Raw genomic sequence first — 24,948 nt, 5'->3', positions numbered from 1 at the left:
GGTTCAGCCCTCCTTCGGGGAGAGATCTCTCCAGTTCAGCTTTTTTTGTGATTTTTCTCTCTCCTTCTCCGGGACAGAGCATTCGGGTGTTCGCTCCCCAATAAGTCGAATGAGAAATAGAAAACAAACCATTTATTTTTTGATCAACAATCTAATTAACCAATAAAATATAAAATGTATATATTTTCCATAGGAGAATCAAATTGCCAGGTCATTTTTACCATAAAAGAAAAGTCATTAAAAAAAAAAAAAAAAATCTAAGGTGGAATTGTTTTCTTTTCATTATGTCACCGCATGTAGATTTTTTCTCGTTATTGAGTAAAGTGGTAAATTGAATGGTGTCATTCAAATGTATAACTTACCCGGAATAAAACAAGTCCTCATAAGGTTATGTGGATAGAAAAATGGAAAAAAAAAAAAACCCCTGTCGGAAATATGTCATGCATTGTTTAAATCAGTTTCTTGCGTTGAATATATTGTCTATAAACTCAGCAATTTCCTTTTCTTTATTGTTTATATGACGATCTTTATTAAAACATGTTAGTAATCTTTCAATTTTCCACCCTGGACATCAGGGTCTTTTTATGCTCATATTTCCTGGCCTTTCATGATTAGTTTTCAGAGGTCTCATTACCATTAAAGGCAGGATTGCAGTGACAGGTAACACCTCTATACACAGCTGATAACACGGGATCCACCAATCACAATGGGCTATGTCACAGATCCCTCCCTCACTTCACAGTGACCTTTGCACATGCTCATTAGGTGCTTCAGTGCAATGGTGATATAGCATCTGAGTCAGTGTATTGCAGCTAATGTGCATGTGATACCTGAAAAAATAGGAAATTTGAGTCTAGAAAAGCTGCAGTGGCCGGTGTGAAAACTGCAAGAGTTCAAATTTTTTTTTTTTTTAATACAGATTGTAATACGTAAAAAAAAAAAATAAAATATATGGGTTGTTTGCTATTAGTGATGAGCGAACATGCTCTGGTAAGGTATTATTCGAGCATGCATGTGTGCTAACCGAGTGTCTTTGCCATGCTCGGAAAATACGTTCCAGTCACCGTGCCAGCATGTGTTGCAGCTGACGAACAGCCTGCGGGGACTCGAGTATATTTTTCGAACATGCCAAAGTCAGTTAGCACAAGAGCATGCTCAGATAACACCTTATCCCAGCACGCTCGCTCATCACTGCAGATTATGCCTTACCTTGCCGTCACTGTTTAAGTCCTCGACGTTCTCCTTGGTCTTGGTGGAAGACCTTTTGCGGACTTTGGATGTTGGGGTCACACCTGTAGCTTTGGAGCTCCCCCTTTTAGTTTTCGCCTGCGCTGCTGTGGTCTTTGCAGCTCTTGGCGCTCTCACCTTAGAAGCTGCTGGGGCCGGTGCCTTCTGTTTAATTACACAAGAGGGAGACCGTTAAAAAGTTTACATCTTAAATTGATGCTCAAGACTACACAAAAGTGAATCTGACATTGATGTCAATGAGCTCAGGGTAACGCTTCATTTCCTGCGGTGCAGGGGGAGCAAACGCTTGCCGTCAGGTTACCCCGAGGCTCACAGCTGATCATTGATGGTTCCAACTCAGAAAACCGATCATCGGATTCTTTTCAGAAGACCCTACAGACATCTTCGTAGGGTCCTTCACTCGTTACATTTGACTCACCTGTTTCTCAATGTCAGTCTCATCGCTGCTCTCAGAACCATCATTCTTAACCACGGCTGTGCTATTGACGGCTTCAAGGGATTCGATAGCAGAAGCAGGAGTTTTAGCAGATGCTCTCTTGGGCTAAAAAAAAATTAAAAAAAAAAAAAAATTAAAAGGCAAAAATTGTTGGTCTACGTTCCCACAATGAGTTTTTTACATTGCGTATTCAAAAAAAAATTCAAGTAACCGTATTCTGCGATACCAAAACCTCATGGTAGGAACGTAGCAAGTAAACTCCGTCGTTTTCAGTCAGTTTTTCTAGAGCAACATGCTTTAAGAATTGCTCATTTTGTCTGGATTTTTAGAAACCTGCATTTTTTTTTAAATTTTTTTTTTAGCTTTTTCTGGTTGTTCTCTGAACACTTTTTTGATGTCTTTGACCATCGTCAGGGTTTGAGTATTTTTTTTATATATTTTTGGAGCTTCATTTTAACTAGCGTTTTAAGGATTTAATTTTTTTTGTAACTCTGCTCAAAAATGAAGAAACCGATAGCTTTTTTTGTGTGTGTGTTTTTTTTTTAAAGGAAAACCTCTAACATATAAAAAGTTTAAAAAGTATTGACTTGTACTGAAAAAGTACAAAGTTCATTCATAGTTTGTAAGCTTGCGAGCAGGGCCCTCACTCCTCTTGGTATCTGTTCTGAACAGTGATTATTGTTATGCTGTAATGTCTATTGTCTGTACAAGTACCCGCTATAATTTGTAAAGTGCTGCGGAATATGTTGGCGCTATAGAAATAAAATTATTATTGATTACTATTAAAGAGTCTTCAGAGTGAAAATCGCCTGTAGAAGGGTCTGCAGAAGGGCAACTATCAAAAAAGTAACACTTATGAGAGAATCATTCAAGACTGGCGATATACAGGGTCTGTTGGTGTAAAATGTCAAATTCCTTAAAAAGGTGCACGTCCAATGAATTTGGAGCAATTTTTCAGCTGCTCGTGTGCCACAACCAGAAATATACTTAACAGGCTTTACAGAACTGGATATATGGGGGCTATTGAGTGACAGCCTGAAAGCCCAGTAGAAAATCCATTTCCCTGTAACCTACAAGGGAAATTAAAAGTTGTCCCTTTTCAGAAAATCCAGGTCCCCAGGTGCGGTTTTTATTTTTCTGGTCCAGCGCTGAGTCTCTGCCGCTGCTCCGTGTCCCTTACTGTGTCCACCACATACGTTACGTTGACATTGCAGCCGTCAATTAAGAAGCTCATCGGCTCGCAGTGAAGCGTTTGTCTACAAAGGCAGAGTTTCTGGGTTTCGGAGCAGCAGCGGAGACTGATTATTATTATTTTTTTAATAAACTGCACCTCGGTATCAAAGCTCCATTCAGTGCTTGCATTCAGTTACCGCCAGAGCCAATAACCACTGATCTGTGAGGGTGACCCGGTGCTGGACCTCCACCGATCTGATGTTGAAGACCTATCATAGGTCTACGTCACCAATCATCTGACTGGACAACCCCTGTACAAGACCCTTCTAACAAGTATGGGCTGTCCACGGTGCAGAGATTGACCATCTACTTGGGACACTTACTTGCGTTGCTGCCCTGGAATTGGTGGTCTTGCTTTTTATGGTTGCTGCTCGAGTAGGCTTTAATGGGGGCTCTGCGGGATGAGAAAAATGATTGAGCAATTGATAAAAGTAAAATTGGCACGGACAAAACCTAAGATAAAGCATAGAGTGAAAGCGGCTGTGGTTCGCATTGGATGAAGCTTTGCCGTCTGGATGATATCTCACCAAGTATATACCCAAAGGGGGTTTTTTTTGCAGCAAAAATGTAAAAAAAAAAAAATCATAGCAAAAAGTGAACGGTGACTGCAAAGTGTGGACGTGGCCTAGTAGTATAATTATCTAGCAAATCACGTTCTACCCCTAAAGAGGATTTAAAATAGACTTGTCCCAAAAGTCTGTGTCTGCAGCCAAGTGACAGGAACTTTATACTTTATTAGTGACCCCCTTCCTGACAGCATAGTGTGGTCTTATTCAGATGACTTTTTAGGACAGCTTTCCCAGCTTCTCCTAGCTAACAGTCAGTGACGAATGGAAGCAGAGCTTCACAAGTTTTTCACAGAACCATGTGTCAGTGATTTGGGTAAAAATGGACAGAATTTTTTTTTCCCCAAGGGGTGGAAAAGTGAAAATTGGGACTATGAACCCCAAATACTACATACGTGGTCAAAATTATTGGTGCCCCTCGCTTAATAACAGGAAAAACCCAAAATGGTCACAGAAATAACTTGAATCTGACAAAAGTAATAAATAAAAGATCTATGAAATTGAACAAATGAAAGTCAGACATTGCTTTTCAACCATGATTCCGCAGAATTAAAAAAATAAACAAATAAAACTCATGAAATAGTCCTGGACAGAAATGATGGTACCTCTGAAAATAATGTGACCAAAGGGACATGTTAAAATCAAGGTGTGTCCACTAACTAGCATCACAGGTGTCTACAATCTTGGAATCAGTGAGTGGCCGGTATATAGGGCTACAGATACTCACTGTGCTGTTTGGTGATATGGTGTGTATCACACTCAACATGGACCAGAGGAAGTGAAGGAAAGTTGTCTCAGATTAGAAAGAAAATTATAGACAAACATGTTAAAGGTAAAAGTTATAAGACCATCTCTAAGCAGCTTGATGCTCCTGTGACTACAGTTGTACATATTATTCAGAAATGTAAGATCCATGGGACTGTAGCCAACCTCCCTGAACGTGGCCCCAGGAGGAAAATTTATGACAAATCAAAGACGGATAATAAAAAAGGTAACAAAAGAGCCAGAAAAACTTCTAAACAGATTAAAGGTGAACTTCAGGCTCAAGGAACATCAGTGTCAGATCGCACCATCCGTTGTTGCATGAGCCAAAGTGGACTTCATGGGAGACGACCAAGTAGGACACTATTGTTGAAAAAAAAAAAAAAAAATCATAAAAAAGCCAGACTGGAATTTGCCAAACTACATGTTGACAACTGACAAAGCTTCTGGGAGAATGTCCTATGGACAGATGAGACAAAAATGGGACTTTTGGGCAAGGCACATCAGCTCTATGTTCACAGACAGAAAAATTAAGCATATCAAGAAAAGAACACTGTCCCTACTGTGAAACATGGAGGAGGCTTTTATGTTCTGGGACTGCTTTGCTGCATCTGGCACAGGGTGTCTAGAATCTGTGCAGGGTACAATGAAATCTCAAGACTATCGAGGGATTCTAGAGAGAAATGTGCTGCCTAGTGTCAGAAAGCTTGGTCTCAGTCGCAGGTCAAAACACACAGATAAAACACACAAGTATGGCTAAGAGGAAAAACACTGGACTATTCTGAAGTGGCCTTATGAGCCCTGACCTAAATCCTATTGAGCATTTTTGGAAATAGCTGAAACATGCCGTCTGGAAAAGGCAACCTTCAAACACGAGATAACTGGAGCAGTTTGCTCTTGAGGAGCGGCCAAAACACCTGTTGAGAGGTGCAAAAGTCTCACTGACAGTGGAAGATGGACATCTGAATGAGGCATAGTGGTGATCGCTGCTGCTGGTTGACCGTGATTAGATCTAGGACGGCTGCACTTACTCCATCATTGCTCCACATGAGAAAAAAAAAATCTCAATGAAATTGTATCACATCCTATGTATTTCAGTACATTATATGGTGAATTGTATTATCTCATTCAAAACTACAGATCACCCTGCAAAAAAAATATAAAAAAATAAGTCCTCGTGGCAAAAAAAAAAAAAAGTTATGTCTCTTAAAGGACGTGAAAATATAAACAAAATTGGCCTCATCAGGAAGTGATTAATTTTGTTCCAAAGCCTAAAAATACTGAGGACAGAGCCCTTACCTGTTACTGGTGAAGCCATCACCTCCATCCCATCAGGGTCATCGATGCCTTGAGCCGACACTGCAGGAATCTCGGTAGCCGATGGCTTGCTTTGTGTGGCCAGCTTTCTGCTCCTAGGGGCAGCTCTTGCTTTTGATGCTGGCTTTTTAGTAGCATCCATTGCCTCGGGATCGACAATTTTCCTCTGGTCAAAAAAAAAAAAAAAAAAACAAGCTATGAAGATATGCAGGAGATTCTGAAACGTGGCAGCATTTATCCCGGAAGCTGTAGATCATCTTTTTGAAAAAAGTTCTGCAAATGCCGACAATCCGACCGTGTGATAAAAAGCCGTCGAGCAGAAAATTAACCCTTCCACAGAGATCCCTTTGGGGTAAACATCTGGCGGGGAGTTTCTTCTCCGATGCATAGCACTTTGCTCACGATTTGGTGCGCTCGGTGAGCAATAATCGGGGTGTGCCTCCATTCACAAGGGTGAGTATCATTTCCTTACTAATAAAGTAGTATCACTGCCGGACTGCTAGACAGAACATGCGTGTGGCCCCGCTACCAGAAGGGGAGCCCAAAATCCCAGTGTCCAGTCTGTAGCTACAGTGACCCTCTGGGCAGTCAGAGGAACGTCAAGTCCTCAACTGGACGGCCCGGAGCAACAGAATGAAACCAGACACATTCTCTTCCGAGTGTCTGCATTTTAATAAAGCAGTTCAGCCATGAGGAAATTCTGGGCCGACAGAAGGAGATGTAAACCTTATACTGAACGGAGGATGCGCTGTGAAAAAAATTGTGATGCAGAAAAGTCTGAATTGGACTGATACCGAATGTACGCAAAAGGGGTCTGACTGCCCTGAAAGGGGCTGGTGAGTGAAAACAAGTCATGACCAATCCAAAAGATCACGTGGGTGTCAGACTGACCCAGATTTTATCTTTTTCTACCCCCATAAATTGGAGCAGCAGGTCAGACGCCTGACTGCCACTCCATTCATTCAATCCCTATGGGGCTGTCGGAAAATGTGAGCGCAGTGCTCAGCAAGCCCCATAGGGAACGAAAGAAGCGGCGGTCGAGCATGCGTACTGCTGCTCCATTTTAACAGATGTAAAAGTGCCCCCTTCTGCTGATTGGTGCAGGTCCCAGCAATCAGACCCCATCAATCTATATAATTACTATGGAGCCTTTGGATAGGTGATAACTAGTGATGAGTGAACATGCTGGGATAAGGTGTTATCTGCCCATACTCGGGTGCTAATCGAGTGACTTCGGCGTGCTCGAATATGTTCGAGTCCCTGCGGCTGTATGTCTCGCGGCTGTTCTGACACGCTCAGGGATTGCCTAACAAACAGATAATCCCTGCATGTGTTGTGGCTGTTGAACAGCTGCCAGACATGCAGCCGCAGGGACTCGGACATAGTATTTGAGCATGCCGAAGACACACGTCTAGCACACGAGCATGGGTGGATAAACACCTTATCCGAGCATGTTCGCTCATCACTACTGATAACTTGTCTTCATCAGACAACCCTGTGAATGCTCAGAAAGGGGGATCAATTCAGCACAATCAATCACAAGGAAAAACCCCAGTTAAAGGAACGTCTCCTAAAATTCTGGCAAGACAGTGTGGCAGTGTGGATGAAGTCCCGTCCATTGGCCGACAGGGTAAAATGGATCAGACTGTTGCTATTTAACAAAACGATCCTAAATGATATGCATAAGTGGCAATATGGAGACAATAACGATATGATCACATGTCTCATTATTACAAATATAAACTACAAAGAACAAACTAACATTGACAGACTAAAATAGAGAGGAGAGCCATACACTTGGGGGCTTACAGCCTACAGAGTAATGACAGTAGGTTGGGGGGTTGCGGCGGCTCCGGTGGTGGTGATGGTGGGGTGGCAGAGGGGTCTTTGCAGGCTGTAAACTCTCTTGAAGAAATGGGTTTTCAAGTTGCGTCTGAAAGTTCGGACGTGTTGGGGCACAGAATTACAGAGCATGGGGGATACTTGGGAGAAGTTTTGGAGGCGTTTGAGTTAAGTGTGGAGGAGAGAAGGAGGTGTTGGGAGGACCGGAGGTTGCGTGTTGGAAGATGTTAGGAGGTTAGTTTGGAGATATATGGTGGAGACAGATTATGGACGGCTTTATAGGTCAGTGTTAGTAATTTGAACTGGATATGTTGGGGAACTGGGAGCCAATGAAGGATAGGTAGAAGTGGAGGAGTAGTGAGGAGAGAGGTAGATTACTTGTGCAGCAAAGAATGGACTGGAGATGTACGAGTGTGTTAGCAGGGAGGCCACAGAGGAAGATATTGCAGTAGTCAAGGCGGAAAAAATGAGGGCATGCACTAACATTTTAGAAGATTCAGGGTTGAGGAACGGACATATTTTTAGAGTTGGAAGCAACAGAAGATGGAGAGAGCTTGGATGTGTGGTCTGAAGGACAGGGCAGAGTCAAGGGTTACTCTGCGGAAGCGGACCTCAGGTAAAAGGGGAAAGCGTGATCTCATTTGTTGCGATAGATAGATCAGGTAGGGGAGTTAAGTAGGATGGAGGAAAAACAAGTTTGTTTTTGTCCACATTGAGCTTTAGGAAGTGAGAGGAGAAGGAGGAGGATTTGTCTGATAGAAAAGGCACCCGAACACTCAATTCCACCATCAATCCACATCCACAGCAGATGAAAAGGATTTTTTAGCCCCATTTACATTTTTAGTTTGTGGAAAGTGAGTAGGGAGTTTCTGGATGACAGTTTTAGCAAACAAGCAAAGAAAACGAGTCTCCCATGAGTGCCCGGGGATAGCAGATTGTGTTCTGAGAAGATATGAGGGTATAAGGGAAGGCTGAAAGAAAGAGAAGATCTCACCTTGACAGTTCTTTTTACAGGAACCTTTTTGTCTTGGGTCACCAGGACTGCTTTTTTTGCATGCATGAAAGACAACAAAATTCTGATTAACAAAAAAAACCAAAAACACTACCAAATAAAAGACAAATTATTGTAATCTTTGAAACACAAATTAACACCTAAAACAGAGCGTGTGTGTGTGTGTGTGTGTGTGTGTGCGCGTGTGTGTGTGTGTGTGGGGGGGGGTGGTATTTAGCCAGCCACCAATTGTGCAAGTTCTCCCACTTGAAAAGATGAGAGGCCGGTAATTGACATCATAGGTAGACCACAACTATGAGTCAAAATGAGGAAACAAATCCAGAAAATCATCTTGTCTCATTTGGCAAGATTTATTTTGCAAATTATGGTGGAAAATAAGTATTTTGTCAGTTTTTTTGCCTTCCTCTGGATCAACATGTTCGGGCATGTTAGGTTAGGCTATGGGTTGAAATAGATGGACTTAAAGTCTTCCTTTAACCGTAATAACTATGTTACTATGTTACCTAAAAACATGCAAGATTTCTGGCTCTCACAGACTTGTAACTTCTTCTTTAAGAGGCTCCTCTGTCCTCCACTCATTACCTGTAGTAATGGCACCTGTTTGAACTTGTTATCAGTATAAAAGACTCCTGTCCACAACCTCAAACAGTCACACTCCACTATGGTGAGGACCAAAGAGCTGTCGAAGGACACCAGAAACAAAATTGTAGTCCTGCACCAGGATGGGAAGACTGAATCTGCAATAGGCAAGCAGATTGGTGTGATGAAAATCAACTGTGGGAGAAATAATAAGAAAATGGAAGACATACAAGACCACTGATAATCTCCATCGATCTGGGGCACCACGCAAGATCTCATCCCGTGGGGTCAAAATGATCACAAGAACGGTGAGCAAAAATCCCAGAACCTCACGGGGGACCTAGTGAATGACCTGCATAGAGTTGGGAGCACCGTAACAAAGGCTACCATCAGTAACACACTATGCCGCCAGTGACTCAGATCCTGCAGTGCCAGACGTGTCCCCCTGCTTAAGCAAGTACATGTCCGGGCCCATCTGAAGTTTGCTAGAGAGCATTTGGATTATCCAGAAGAGTATTGGGAGAATGTCATATGGTCTGATGAAACCAAAGTAGAACTGTTTGGTAGAAACAAAATTCATCGTGTTTGGAGGAGGGTGAATGCTGAGTTGCATCCAAAGAACATCATACCTACTGTGAAGCATGGGGGTGGCAACATCATGCTTTAGGGCTATTTCTCTGCAAAGGGACCAGGACGCCTGATCCGTGTACATGAAAGAATGAATGGCTCCATGCATTGTGAGATTTTGAGTGCAAACCTCCTTCCATCAACAAGGGCATTGAAGATGAAACATGGATGAGTCTTTCAGCATGATAATGATCCCAAGCACACTGCCAGGGCAATGAAGGAGTGGCTTTGTAAGAAGCATATGACGGTCCTGGAGTGGCCTAGCCAGTCTCCAGATCTCAACCCCATAGAAAACCTTTGGAGGGAGTTGAAAGTCTGTGTTGCCCAGTGACAGGCCCAAAACATCACTGCTCTAGAGGAGATCTGCATCGAGGAATGGGACAACATACCACCAACAGTGTGTGGCAACCTTGTGAAGACTTACAGAAAACGTTTGACCTCTCATTGCCAACAAAGGATATATAACAAAATACTGAGGTGAACTTTTTGTTAATGACCAAATACTTATTTTCCATCACAATTTGCAAAATAACTTTTGCCAAATCGGACAAGGTGATTTTCTGGATTTGTTTTCTCATTTTGACTCTCATAGCTGTGGTCTGCCTATGATGTCAATTACAGGCCTCTCATCTTTTTAAGTGGGAGAACTTTCACAATTTGTCGCTGACTAAATACTTTTCCCCCCACTGCAATAGTAAAAAAAACAACAACAAAAAACCACGCAAGAAGCCATTAAGGCAACAGTCGGGCATTTTTTTCAATCCAGTCCCGGAGTGGTATCACTAATGTCTGTTCCCTGTCTATAGCAGAATCATTACCAGCCGCCGTCTTCTCCTGTTCTCGGCACCGCTCTAGTCCTGTTCTGCGGTTTGTGACTTGCCAAATCGCTCTGGGCAGATCGGAAGTCACTCCTCAATGTAAGTCTATGAGAGGCAGAACGAGGCCAGAACGCGGCTCTCACAGACTTACACTGAGAACAATTACCTCTGACTTCTGGTCAGTCAGGAGCTGTGGTCGCAAGATAGCGGCACAGGATCAGGGTGGTGCAGGGTAAGAGCGGCACAGTATTTTACTACGGGCAGGAAACCGGCATTAGTGATACCACTCCGGGGGAGAAGTAAAAAAAACAGTAATTAGACTTACTGGTAATTGTATTTCCAGGAATCCATCCTGACAGCACACTGGAGGACGTCCTTCTTATCCATGATGGGACAGGAAACACGAGAGGTTAAAAGGACCCTCCCCCTACCACCCTTCAGTGTTTTTCCAAAGTAACACATCTGGATGGATGCAAAAACAAGTTTTATTACAACAAAATAATCAATCATACAAATGTTACATCACATAAGTATAAAGATCAAACAATAGGGAGGGAACTAACAGTGCTGTCAGGATGGATTCCTGGAAATACAATTACCAGTAAGTCTAATTACTGTTTTCCAGGTCACCACCTGACAGCACACTGGAGAAATACCAAAGGAGAATGGTATTTAGGGTGGGACCACTGCTTGAAGTACCTTTCTACCAAAGGCCAACTGAGGCGAAACTACATCTAACTTATAGTGTTTAGAAAAGGTACTAAGATTAGACCATGATGCAGCTCTACAGATCTGGTCTGCCGTAGCCCCCCCTTTCTCCGCCCATGATGTGGCCATGGCCCTAGATGAGTGGGCTTTAAGATTAACTGGGGAATTCAAACCTTTAGCTTTGTAGGCTAAATCAATTGTAGATTTTATCCACCGTGCGATAGTCGCTTTAGACGCTTTTTTCCCCTTATTTGAACCCCTGAACTGAACGAACAAGTTATTGTCCTGTCTCCAGGGTCTAGATAGATCAAGGTACCTGAGTACTGACTCTCTTACATCAAGGTTATGAAAAAATCTTTCTTTTTGGTTTTTAGGGAATTGGCAAAATGACGGTAAAACAATCTCCTGATTCATATTAGTATCGGAGACGACCTTAGGGAGAAAGGCCGGATCTAGCCTTAGTACTATTTTATCATCAAAGATCTGTAAATACGGGTTCTGTACCGAAAGAGCCTGTAGTTCCCCCAATCTTTTTGCCGATGTGATCGCAACTAAAAACGCGGTTTTAAGAGAGAGTTTGTTAATATCTATGTCTCCAGTTATATCCCAGGACTGATCACACAGAAAATTCAGGACCAGATTAAGATCCCACGGCGGGACTGATTTCCTAATGAATGGCCTTAGCCTCTGGACTGCTCTAGAGAATCTACTAATCCAGGGGTGGGTAGATAGAGAAAAATCAAAGAATGTACTTAGGGCCGCTATCTGGACTCTTAATGTACTTGGTCTAAGACCTTTTTGAAATCCTGACTGCAAGAAATCAAGAATTTTCGGGATATCTGGATGGTCAGTATCAACTGTCATCTCCCCACAGAATCCACAAAATGTTTTCCATATTTTTGTGTAGATTGCAGATGTCACCGGCTTTCTGCTGGCTTGAAGGGTAGAAATGACGTCATCTGAAAGACCTTTTGCTCTCAAGATCTTCCGTTCAGGATCCATGCTGCCAACTGAAGTGCTCCTGGGTTCTGGTGTAGAACTGGACCTTGTAGAAGAAGATCCTCTCTTACTGGTAACAGGAGAGGCTCTTCCACTGACAATTTTTTTAACAATGGAAACCAACTTCGTTTCGGCCAGTGAGGAGCTATGAGGATGACTTTGGCCTCGTCCTCGCAAATTTTCCTGAGTGTCCTTGGAATCAATGCTAGAGGCGGAAACGCATAGAGAAGACCGTTGCTCCAGGGTTGTGACAGGGCATCGATCGCAGCTGGACTTTCCCAGGGGTTTAGGGAGTAAAAGGTTTCGACTTTTGCGTTTTGCTTTGTAGCAAATAGATCCACAGTCGGCTTCCCCCAACGATGACAAAGATCCCTGAATACTTCGCTGTTCAGTTCCCACTCTGTAGGGGATACACTTTTCCTGCTCAGGAAATCTGCCAACTGGTTCTTGGATCCCTCCAGATGTACAGCCGAGATTGACCGCACCGACTTCTCTGCCCACTTGAAGATCTGTTCCGCCAGATCTTGTAATGCCAGATGTCTTGGGCCCCCCTGATGTCGAAGGAAGGCTACAGTCGTCGTATTGTCCGAAAAGATTTTTACATGCTTGTTCTTCAGCAAATGTTGTGCCGCCGTTAGGACCTTCCAAACCGCATGCAACTCTCTGTGGTTTGATGACTTCTTGCTGTCCTTTCTTTCCCAACGACCTTGGAAATATCTTCCTAGGACATGACCTCCCCAACCTTCCTGACTTGCGTCTGTCGTGACTGACACACTTGGGGTTTGAAGCCATGACACTCCTACCCGGAGATTTTTGGAGAGAGTCCACCACACCAGAGACCTCTTGATCTGAAAAGAAAGATTCAGTCTTTGATTTAGAGAATTTTGCCTCCTGTTCCAGCTCCTCAGAACTCCCTGCTGAAGCTGTCGGGAATGAAACTGGCTCCATCTCACGCAAGGGATGCAGGCCGTCATCAATCCCAGTATTCTCATCCCGTCTCTGATCGTATTTCGGCCTCGGGAGAAATGATGGACCTTTTTTATTATACCCTTTAGCCTGTCTTCCGGAAGGTAGGACATTCTTGTTTCTGAGTCGAGCATGACTCCTAGGAATTTTATTCTGGATTTCGGTATTAGATCCGATTTCTTCCAATTTATAATCCAACCGAGACTCTCTAGTGTGGAGATGAGGAACTGACAGTTGACCCTGAGCTGGTTTACTGACTCTGCCGCTATCAAAAAGTCGTCTAGATAAGGGATTACCATCACATCCCGATTTCTCAGATATGCGACTACCTCTACCATAAGTTTTGTAAAAACCCTGGGAGCCGACGCCAGGCCGAAGGGGAGACAGCGAAATTGAAAGTGGTAGATCTTCCCTTCCATGTTTACCGCAAACCGCAGGAATTTTTGGTGGTTTAGGTAAATGGGAACATGGTAATATGCACTCTTTAGATCTAGAGTGCACATCACCATACCCCTTCCCAACAGAGGAATGGTAGACCGAATTGACTCCATTTTGAATCTTTTGTATACCACCCAGTTGTTTAGGTGCTTCAGATTTATTATCGTTCTCGACTCTCCCGATGGTTTTGTTATTGAGAAGAGATTCGAGTAATGACCTCTGTACTCTTCTTGGGAGGGGACCAGAACAATTGCCGCCATTTTTAGGAGGTCCTGTATATCCGACCACATGGGGGATGATGATTTTAGATGTGTGCTGGACACCAGAAATCTTTCGGGCGGAAGGGAGAAAAATTCGATTTTGTACCCCTGGGACACCACCTGTAACACCCAAGGACTCGTTGTTATTCCCCTCCAACCTTCTAGGAATCCGGCTAGACGACCCCCTACTCTGATGGCGTCATTTCCTATGGTAGCTAGACCTCGGACCTGAGTAACTCGAGTCTTTGGTTTTGGGTCTACTGTCTCCCCCTTTCTGGTAGCTCCATCTACCTTGCTTCCCTTTACCCCTGTAATCCTGTTTCTGATTATAGCGGGGTCTCCGAAAGGGCTGGAATTTTTTAGGCTTTTCTTCGGGGAACCCCTTTTTTACGTCTGAGGCTTTCTCTAATATATCGTCGAGGACCGGTCCGAAGACCCTGCCCCCAGAGAAGGGTATGGAACACAATTTATTTTTGGAGTGCATATCACCCGACCAATTTTTGAGCCAGATAGCTCTTCGGGCTGCATTAGAGAGAGATTGACCTCTAGCCGCGAACCTAACCGTCTCCGCGGACGCGTCTGCCAAAAAGGCGGTTGCCAATTTTAACAGAGGCAGAGATTTCATGATAGTATCTCTAGGAGTTTTGGCTATTAATTGATCCTGAAGATCATTTAGCCACAGGTCCATGGAGCGAGCCACTGATGTTGCTGCGATATTAGCTCCGATAACCGCCGAAAAACTCTCCCAGGTCCTTTTTAAAAGTCCATCTGCCTTTCTGTCCATGGGCTCTTTTAGGTTGGAAGAGTCCTCAAAAGGGATTGAGGTTCTTCTGGACACTTTAGCCAATGGAATGTCTATTTTAGGTATATCGACCCATTCTTTAACTTCATCCGGGTCAAACGGCAAGCGGAGTCGGAAATCTTTAGGGATAGTCAATCTCTTCTCCGCCTCCTCCCATTCATCCAAAATCATGGATCTGATATGGGAATTTACTGGAAACACTTTTGCAGTCTGTGAGCGCAAGCCACCAAACATTTCGTCCTGAACTGAACAAGATGGTTGTGGATCCTCAATCTGTATAGTATGCCGCACAGCCTCCAACAGTTCTACTATGTCTGCCGCATAGAATAAGTATTTTCTCCCTCTCCGTGGGGGGTCTCTGCTCTCCTCTTCCTCCTCTATATCCGATACAGCAGATAACGAATCTCCTGAAGAGTAATCGACCCTCTGCCTTTTGCTCGGTCTCTCTGAAGGTGAGGCTTGAGGTAGTGCCAGACCTGATACAGAAGCCTGGACCTCCTCTCTTATCATGGCTCTCATATTTGACATAAGAGAAGCCTGCTCCTCTCCTATGATTCTGCAGGTGCACGCTTCACATAGGGGTTTCTGCCAGGTATCTTTCAGTTTGGCTGCGCAAATAGGACATTTTTTGCTTTTGCCAGGCTTCTTTAACGGTTTTTCTGGTAATGAGGCCGCCTATAGAAAAATAACAAAACTCCAGGATAATGCCCCATTTTTTTTTTTTTTTTTTTTAAATGTCCATAATACCGGTCCCCTGGTCTACTCACTAGCGCCGTGGACTCCTGCCCTTCTCTAGCTGCGTCCTCCATGATGCACCGGAGATCGCTTACTGCACATACCTTATATTTCTGCTCGTCTGTTCATCTGTACAGCGCTCCTGCGCTCACTACCGCTTCCTGTTTCGGAGACGCCGCCCGCCCCCCTCAGCCGCAAACCGGAAGTGACGCGGCCGGAAAGAGAGGATAGTGCAGCGACGATTTGCTTCCTCATGCCGGCCGCATGGAGACGCCGACGTCCGCAGAGGCAACCGGCAGGATCGCATGCACCAGGGGGCGTGACGGAAGGATCGAGAGCCCCCGGCAGGGGGAAGCGATCCTCATCCAGGAGCAGCGCTACACTGGTAGGCAGAGGGACCCTCGGGCGGGTGTCGGCCAGCGGGTGCCTCATGGAGGGAAGGGTGAGGCAAAGCCCCCCGATCCACAATCCCCCCGCACAGAACGGTAGCTCCTCTCGCCGTTCCTATCCATAATGGGACAGGAAAAAACACTGAAGGGTGGTAGGGGGAGGGTCCTTTTAACCTCTCGTGTTTCCTGTCCCATCATGGATAAGAAGGACGTCCTCCAGTGTGCTGTCAGGTGGTGACCTGGAAAATAAACTCCAGAGTGATGCTAAGGTCAATAAGTTGACACTAATCTATCACATTCAACAATGATTCCCACAAAATATTTGTCCCCTTCTTACCATCACCCTTGTCGCCAGAGGCTTCGGCACTGATGGGTTCCTGCTGGCAGGTTTTATTGCTCGATGCATCATTCTTTTCTCTTTTCTTTTTGTCTTTCCTGGGAATAAGAAAACAAATAAATTGTATTGTGGTTCACAGCCTCATAATAATCTGTCAAATATCGTTACACCCCAGCCCTTACCAAACAAGAGTCCGTCTCCCACTCATTACTATAATGGCAGCTTCATTTCCACTATGGAAACACATAAACTCATGGTGAACATAACCTGCTCTAAACTCTCGCTGTTCATCCAGACCTCAGTCCCTATCCCCACCCAGTTTCCTTTCTCTCTCTTCCAACTTTTCACCGCTGCAGCCAGTCAGTGGTCGCAGATTAGAGAGAAGACCCATATATAGCTTTTGGGACACCCCTTTAATTATTAAGAATAAAACAAGGAATCTCGGCTATGTAATAATTTGTCAGACAAGCGCCGTTCTGCATAATCCTGCTAAGGGTACGTTCACACAGGACTTTTTTGCTGCTTTTTTTTGCTGCTTTTTTTATGCTAATTTAGGTGCGTTTTTTTGGTGCGTTTTTGGTGCGTTTTTTGGGTACGTTCACACAGGACTTTTTTGCTGCAGATTTTTGCTGCAGATTTTTGCTGCTTTTTTTATGCCAATTTTCAGCTGCTAGGACACCTGGCAATGGCTCTTCACACCTTACTACCAGGAACTCCCTCACAATAGATCACAATCAGGACACCTCACAATGGCTCACAATGGCTCTTCACACCTCACTTACAGGAACTCCCTCACAATAGATCACAATCAGGACACCTCACAATGGCTCACAATGGCTCTTCACACCTCACTACCAGGAACTCCCTCACAATAGATCACAAACAGGACACCTCACAATGGCTCTTCACACCTCACAATGGCTCACAATGGCTCTTCACACCTCACTAACCACACCCCTAAGCTCTTGGCTGTGAGATCCCTTCCTGCTGGCCATGATTTTCTGCACAAAAAACGCAGCAAATAATGCTACATGCGTTTTTTCAGCGTTTTTGCAGCGTTTTTTTCATCACCCATTCAAGTCAATGGGTGAAAAAACGCTGCAAAAACGCTGCAAAAACGCTGAAAGAAGTGACATGCCCTATGTCCAAAAAAAGCAGCAAAGCAGAAAAAACTGATCAAACAAAAAACCAACGTGTGTGCATGAGATTTCTGAAATCTCATAGGTTTTACTGGTACTGTAAAAAGCAGCTGAAAATTAGCATAAAAAAAAGCAGCAAAAAAAAGCAGCAAAAAAGTCCTGTGTGAACGTACCCTTAGTGATTATAAAAACTACAATTCCAGGAGAACTCCGTTATCTCTAAATGTGGGACAATTTTTTTAATACTTAAAACCCATGAGCTAAAAAATAATGTCTGCAACTAGGTTTCATTAAAGATTTGGCACCATTTGACTACTACAGGCTCCTTGTTGCCCTACACATTTTTTGGTCAGATAATAAGTTAATTTGCAATCCACCAGTGAGCTCATTCCAAGGCCTCCTTCACACATTCTGGTGATTACTGTACAGGAAAAACCAGTATTAGCGAGATCAGTGGTCCGTGTGCCATCCCGCTGGGTACATTCTGTGTAAAACAAAGAATTAAATAAAAAAAATGGAGTGGGCGCCTCCGTAATTTTCAAAACCAGCAGAGGAAAAGCCCATGACTGTGGCTTATGTTAATAACAGCTCACAGCTGTTTGCTTAGCCTTTACTGGTTAATTTAGTTGGGTCCCCCCCCAAAAAAAAAAAAAATGACTTGGGGTCCCTCTATAAATTCAAACCAGCAAAGGCTAAACAGACAGCTGTGGGTTGATATTAGTAGCCTGGGAAAATGCAATATATATTGCCCCCCCCTCCCAGGCTACCAGCAAACGCCTGCAGCAGCCCCAGAAACGGAGCATTCATAAGATGCTCCAAATCTGTCTCTTAGCCTCTCTCTTCCCACTTGCCCTATGGCAGTGGCAAGTGGGGAAATAGGGTTGTGGTTGATGTCATCTTTGTATTGTCAGCTGACATCAAGCCCAGAGGTTAGTAATGGAGAGGTGTCTATAAGACACCCACATTACTAACCTCATAGTCATATTGTAAAAAGGACACAGCAAGAATAAAATCCTGTATTTGAAATAAAACTCAACACCGTATTACACATTTAAAATAAAAAACAGTTATACTCACCTTTACACCTATAATCCATTGAAGCCCTTGTCCCCTGTAAAAAAAAATAAACAACCATGTTCCTCACCTTAAATGATATTTAGCCCCAAATACCAACATGTGAGTTAACGCAAAAACTTGCCCCAGTAGGTGTCCATATCCTATAAGTGACATTAATAACTTAAAATAGGAAACTATAAAACAATTTAAAATAAACCCCCAAATCCTCCACATTTTCCTGGTTTTCGGCCACCACTTGTCTTCTCTGGTTTATGTCTCCCCTGTGCACTGAAGTCGTCTCAGTAAGATGGAGCCATCACAAATGCCTACGGACCATTCACACTTACTGTTTTATGTCTCAGGTGCCCCATTGATGACCCAATGCCAAATGAGAGCCCAACAACACACCATGCCTGGTGCCTTTGTGCCTCAGTGCGACGACAATGGGGATTTCTCAAGCACTGGAGGGGCACAGGATATTGCTGGTGTGTCTACAGAAATGGAACGGAGATCCCAGAAACCAGGACTCGGGGCAGGCTTGACTGCAGCGGTAATAACAGCCCGTATATCATTGCAATCACACAAACTACGTGAAAAGAGTCATGAGAATGTGTCGACTGTATGAGACTTTATATTGTAGGGTTGTCAGATCGGGGCTCACAGAAATATAATAGCGGCTGTCTGCATGTTAGGAATTGTGGTTTAGCAAAAAGGAACACTGCGCTATAATCTGTGAGGTTAAAGGGAATCTGTCACCAGGTATTTGTTGTGTAATGCATGATGTAGGGGCTGAAACCCTGATTCCAGTGATGTGCCACTTGCTAGGCTGCTTGCCGACATTTTAATACAATCACTGTTTTCTAAGCTGGAGATCTCATCTCGGAATGCTGAGTCCTGTATAACCCCGCCCACACCACTGATTGGCCGCTTTCTGTGTATACTGTGTATTGACAGAAAGCTGCCAATCATTTGTGAGGGTGAGATTGGACCAGGAGGCACGAGACACCGAGTCCTGTAAGGATAATCTCCTGCTGATAAAACACTGATTTTATTGAAATAGCAAAACACAGCCCAGTAAGTGACACAACGCTGGAATCAGGGTCTCAGCCCCTCCGTGCTGCTCTCAGATTACGTAACAAGAACCTCCTGACAGATTCCCTTTAAAGGGGTTGTCCAGCACTGTTAACTCATCATGAATGATGGGAAGCTTCTATAACATTCATCTGTCTGATCTCGTTTGCGTCATACATCAGCCCCTCTACACGTATGTTGATCGGGAAGGAGACCGAGGATGGACAACACCTCTAAAGATAAATCATCTAACACACTTTTTTTTCCCTCCCCCACAGTCATTAATGACCCAATGATGGAGCAAGAGGGAGAAATGCTTTATGATGAATAATGCATTAATGGTAAGTGCGAGATGCGCAGCTACGGGGCATTGGTTCTTATCCAATTGACTGAATGTAAGGCCATGTTCACACGTGCAGTATTTTACATCAGTATTTGGAAGCCAAAACTAATAGTGCAGTGTCAAATATGGAGTTGTCTCAACCCGCTTTTCAAAACCACTTTATTAAGTCACTTGTCAATTATTGAAATCCACCTGAAATCTGCGACAGAAGCCGAAGTCTGTCTTAGATTATTTTTGCGGAACAAAACGCACTATAAGCCCCGATTCATGATTTGCATTTTTTTTTAAATCCCTTTTTTTTTTGTCTTGTGGTCTTCGCTGCCGTGTTTTGCTCCAAAATCTTCAAAATGTTGCATGAATTTTGTGCTTAATCAAAGACGCTCTTCGTTTTTGTCCTCAACCTCTTTTGCTATTTTTTAGAGCAAGAAGTCACACGTTCCGCTAAAATGTTGCAAAAAAAAAAAAAAAATTAAAACGTATGAAATCAGAGCAAAAGAAAAAAAAGGACATTTGCAAAAAAAAAAACAAAAGAAAGTGGACACATAATATAGGCTTTAAAAAAGGCGCAAATTAAAAGAAGAACAAGGCATAAATTAAAAAATGGTGCAAACTAAAAAAAAAAGGCATAGATACGATAACGAATCCGGCCCATTTTTTTTTTCCTTTGTGTATTTACTCACAAGCTTTTAATGAACTATTAAAGGAATAAAATCATTTTTCGACTCAATTCACAAAAAAATTCATAAGGAAAAAAAATTTCCGGCACAGAGGAATGGTAGGGTTATCACAGCTCCGCACAAAACAGGGAATAACGCAGTCACGTGCATGTGACATAATAGAGCATTAACGCTGAACACCCATCGACGTATCGTTCTTGCTTACATCTTTGTATAATTCTCTCTCATTTTATTCTACAGGTAAAAAATACTCTTTCTGGAGACTAATTGGTGATTTCGCAGAGCTGCACTTTCCGTACTAAAGGCTGTCAGGTTCCAGCTTAAAGCACAAGCTTTGTAATTTAGTCTGCTGTTACTTATCACTTTGAGAAAGGAGAATAAAAGCTTTGTGTCAGGCGTGCGCTAGTTCATTTAATCCATAAGAATAAGAGCGTTTATGAAATCATTAATGTTTCACATCCTTGATCGGAATTCTAACCTTAGCTCCCGAGTATGAACCACAAGATCCATAAAGTGCTTGTGTAAGAATGGTAAATCATGGCTGCTTTACGCCACAAACATCAGCACCACTTGCTCCTGGGCTGTGTGAAGTAACGCAGCTCAGCTCCATTAACTCAAAGGTGGCTGCAATGCAATACCACACACAGCCTGTAGACAAGAATGGCGCTGTTTGACAGGGAAGAGAATCAACATATATTGTCATAAACCTTCCCAAAAAATAAAGGGTCTCAAATTTATTCAGTGATATTGGCCAGTATTAGTAAAAATACCTTTTTTTTCAGAAGTAGCACCACATCAGTCCATGAGTTATTGCATTTCAGCCCTATTTACTTTAATGAAGATCAGCTGCACTATGAAACATGGCCCATGGACATACACAGCATAGGCATACGTTGCTTCCATTGATTCCAACTGTAAAAAGGGCATATGGGGCTGTATACTTTTTTTTGCAATGGCTTGTGGTATGGGAAAGCAGTACAGCAGAGTGATAGAAATGCTGATGTATTACCAACCCAACACTCTATGGGCCTCTGCTGGCTCAAGACAAGAACTTTATTAAAGGGAGTCTGTCAGCAGCTTTTGCTATATGATCTGAGAGCAGCAGAGATCCTGATTCCAACAATGTGTCACTTATTGGGCTGTGAGTTTCGTTAAAATCAGTATTTTGTCAGCAGGAGATTATCACTACAGGACTAGGTGTCTTGTGCCTTCTAGTCAACTGCTCTGCGTAACCCCGCCCCCACCACTGATTGGCAGTTTTCTGTCAATATGCACAAAAAAAGCAGTGTTGTGGGCGGGGTTATACACTGCTCAGCATTTTGAGCTCTGCAGCAGCGAAAACTGTGATTATATCAAAATGACAGCATGCAGCCCAGTAAGTGATACATCGCTGGAATCAGGGTCTCTGTGCCTACATTTTCATGCTGCTCTAATTACATATCAGGAAGGGATGTGGCAACACCTGCTTGTCTAACTCAGGGCGATGTGTGGCATATCTTATACCACAAATCTTTCCCCAGTCCCGGAGGGGTACGCCACCTTTATTTCTTAATAAAGCAGGCGCCTCTGACTTCACCATCCCCAATACACTGGAGTCCCCCATGTCATGGAATGAGAAACCAAAGAAATCCAGCACAATTTTACCAACGAGTCCAATTCAGCCCTAACTATGACATTTAAGTGGTAGCAATTTTCAGGAACCAAGGATAGGGTCGGACAGGGGCGTCAAAAACGGACACACAGATGAACATTAGTTGAAAATCTTTTGAGTTTTTTCAATGATTGACTGGGACGATTTTTAAGAAGCTCATCTGTAGCGGAGTTCAGCCAAGCGTATGAAAACTTTCATCCATGTGACCGGATTTTTCATCTGTGTGGCATCCATATTTATATATCAGCAGTATAACATGTACATGATCGAACACAAACTCCGGGGTTAACAAGTGCAATGTATCCGTAAAAATCAAATGCCAAATGCATGATCCATTTTTCTTTTGCGAAACTGGTCTGAATGAGCCCTTAAAGAGAATCTGTCACAAGATTTTTAATATTTAATCTGAGGACAGAATTGTATAGGGATAGAAACACTGATTCCAGGGATGTATCACTTACTAGGCTGTGTGTTGTTGTTTCAATACAATCAGTGTCTTTTATCAGCAGATTACTGCCTGACTAGGTCTCACGTGAAAGGCAGTCCAGCTAGTCTGTGTAACCCCGCCCCCAGCACTGATTGGCAGCTTGCTGGCAGGGTACACAGGAAGCTGCCAATCAGTGGTGTGGGCGGGGATATCATTAGCTCACCATTCTGCTACATATACAGCAGAAAAAAAACGCTGCCCGCGGTTTGGACAGCATGAATCAGCTGACAGGTTCCCTTTAACTGTCAAACTGGTCATAAATACCAGCTTAGAAGTGGATGTAGAAAAAGAGATAATGGTTACAAAATCTGCAGTCAGAAGAGCTCACTGGCAGATTTGCTGTTAACTCTTTCTGCTCTCTATTATGTACGGTGATACACAGAAGCTGCAGAATCCAAGCGACTCAACATTTTTCAGAAAAACTTTTTGCAGATGTGCTTTTTTTTTTTTTTAGACACGCCTTAAAGTTAAAATAAAATGTCCCCCATAAAATCCATATTTTTTAAGTTTATGATAATGGACTATGCCTTATCTTATGAAACAGACAGAACAATAAATTAGTGTATTACAATTTCACATCCAATTTTTAAAGACATTTTTTTTACAACAGTTTAAGCCATTTTATGCCAGAATTCTGACAAAAACTGCTCCATGAATCAGGGCCAAAGAGTTTAGTCTCAGCAAAGTATCGTACGTGCAGCAAAAAGATTGGTGGCCTTTAATTCTCTGTAGTTTAGTGTTTCTTACAGTAATCTGACCGCTTTATATCGTGCGCTTAGGATTTCATTTTACAGACGTACTTAATGTTACAGATAAATTGTCATAATGATTTTAAGTGTGTGTTAGACATTCAGAAATGTTTTCTTTGCTGCGAGGGTTAAACTGACTTTTTTTTATCTTTAAGAATTATATAAAGATATGCACAAAATCAAATAAAGACGTAATTACAGTAACGTGATCCCTCCATTCATCCGTCTCCTTGCGGCAACAGTTTGTCTTAGAGATTGTAAGATTCACTGTCAACGGGAAACACTGGTTAGATGGTACATGATTTTTCATTTTTGCACTTTTTTTCATTTCCCTCCTCTTCTTCCAAGAGCCATAACTTTTTATGATTTACCATATACAGTATATAATGTACTTAAAAATAAGGAAAAAAAAGTCCAATATGTATGACATTTTAATTGCATTTTTTTTACGTATGGTATTTTTTTTATTTCTTAAAGCATTTACCATATAAATTAATTACTTTTATTCTGATAGATCAGGCTTTTTACAGACGATATGAAACCAGATTTTACTTAATTTTATATTTACAATAGAAAAAGGTGGGGATGATTAAAGTGTTATAATTTTTTTTATATTTTTAAAACCATTTTACCTTATTTTTTTTACTTCCCTTGGAGGACTTAAAACCTCCGCGATCCATGGATCGCTTGTTCTATATACTATGGTATTGCATAATATCGTGCAGATGATGGTCTCCTATGAAGCCCAGCCTGTGTCAGCCATGGTAGCCCTCACCTGCTGTTATAACCCGCTTAAATGCCGCTGTTAGTGACTGGTAGCAGCATCTTAAACCGCTAAACAGCAGTGATCGGAGCTAGCTATTACAGGCAAATTACAGCTGTATAACTCAGCTCCACATAAATGTACCCCTGCCATGACGAAACGTTACCTCCATATGCATACAGGGATTAAAGGGAATGTCTACAAGTAGTGTTGAGCGATACCGTCCGATACTTGAAAGTATCGGTATCGGAAAGTATCGGCCGATACCGGCAAAGTATCGGATCCAATCCGATACCCGATACCAATACAAGTCAATGGGACTCAAGTATCGGACGGTATTCCTGATGGTTCCCAGGGTCTGAAGGAGAGGAAACTCTCCTTCAGACCCTGGGATCCATATAAATGTGTAAAATAAAGAATTAAAATAAAAAATATTGCTATACTCACCTGTCCGACGCAGCCTGGACCTCAGCGAGGGAACCGGCAGCGTTGTTTGTTTAAAATTCGCGCTTTTACTTGGTTACGTGAAGTCCCGGCTTGTGATTGGTCAGGGCGGCCATGTTGCCGGGACGCGGACCAATCACAGCAAGCCGTGACGAAATTACGTCACGGCTTGCTGTGATTGGTCCGCGTCCCGGCAACATGGCCGCCATTAACCAATCACAAGCCGTGACGTCACGAGAGGCTGGACACGCGCGCTTTTTAAAATACGCGCATGTCCAGCCTCCCGTGACGTCACGGCTTGTGATTGGTCCGCGTCCCGGCAACATGGCCGCCATTAACCAATCACAGCAAGCCGTGACGTAATTTCGTCACGGCTTGCTGTGATTGGTCCGCGTCCCGGCAACATGGCGCCGTGACCAATCATAAGCCGGGACGTCACTGGAGGCTGGACACGCGCGCTTTTTAAAATACGCGCATGTCCAGCCTCCCGTGAC

The 24,948-nt window shown here is 43.1% G+C and overlaps 1 protein-coding gene and 1 long non-coding RNA gene across 2 annotated transcripts in view; one reads left to right on the top strand and one right to left on the bottom strand.

The window, feature by feature from the left end:
• The window catches only part of LOC143776677 (uncharacterized), a 105,132-nt gene extending 88,932 nt beyond the window's left edge, over positions 1–16,200 (bottom strand). Inside the window, exons 1-6 of the mRNA XM_077266330.1 lie at positions 16,078–16,200; positions 8,399–8,460; positions 5,545–5,728; positions 3,241–3,311; positions 1,667–1,789; positions 1,210–1,392 (exon numbers count right to left, since the gene is read on the bottom strand). Coding sequence (XP_077122445.1) covers positions 1,210–1,392; positions 1,667–1,789; positions 3,241–3,311; positions 5,545–5,704 — 537 coding nt within the window. The 5' untranslated portion in view covers positions 5,705–5,728; positions 8,399–8,460; positions 16,078–16,200. The remainder of the gene's footprint in view (positions 1–1,209; positions 1,393–1,666; positions 1,790–3,240; positions 3,312–5,544; positions 5,729–8,398; positions 8,461–16,077) is intronic.
• A 1,923-nt stretch (positions 16,201–18,123) lies between these two features.
• LOC143776679 (uncharacterized) lies at positions 18,124–23,451 on the top strand. Its single transcript, XR_013215892.1, has 3 exons — positions 18,124–18,819; positions 19,619–19,681; positions 20,601–23,451. It is a non-coding gene; the product is annotated as an uncharacterized LOC143776679 (long non-coding RNA).
• The last annotated feature ends 1,497 nt before the right edge of the window (positions 23,452–24,948 follow it).

Source organism: Ranitomeya variabilis, chromosome 5, assembly GCF_051348905.1.
Source record: "Ranitomeya variabilis isolate aRanVar5 chromosome 5, aRanVar5.hap1, whole genome shotgun sequence".
Taxonomy (NCBI): domain Eukaryota; kingdom Metazoa; phylum Chordata; class Amphibia; order Anura; family Dendrobatidae; genus Ranitomeya; species Ranitomeya variabilis.
This window is presented reverse-complemented; position numbering and strand designations above follow the sequence as displayed.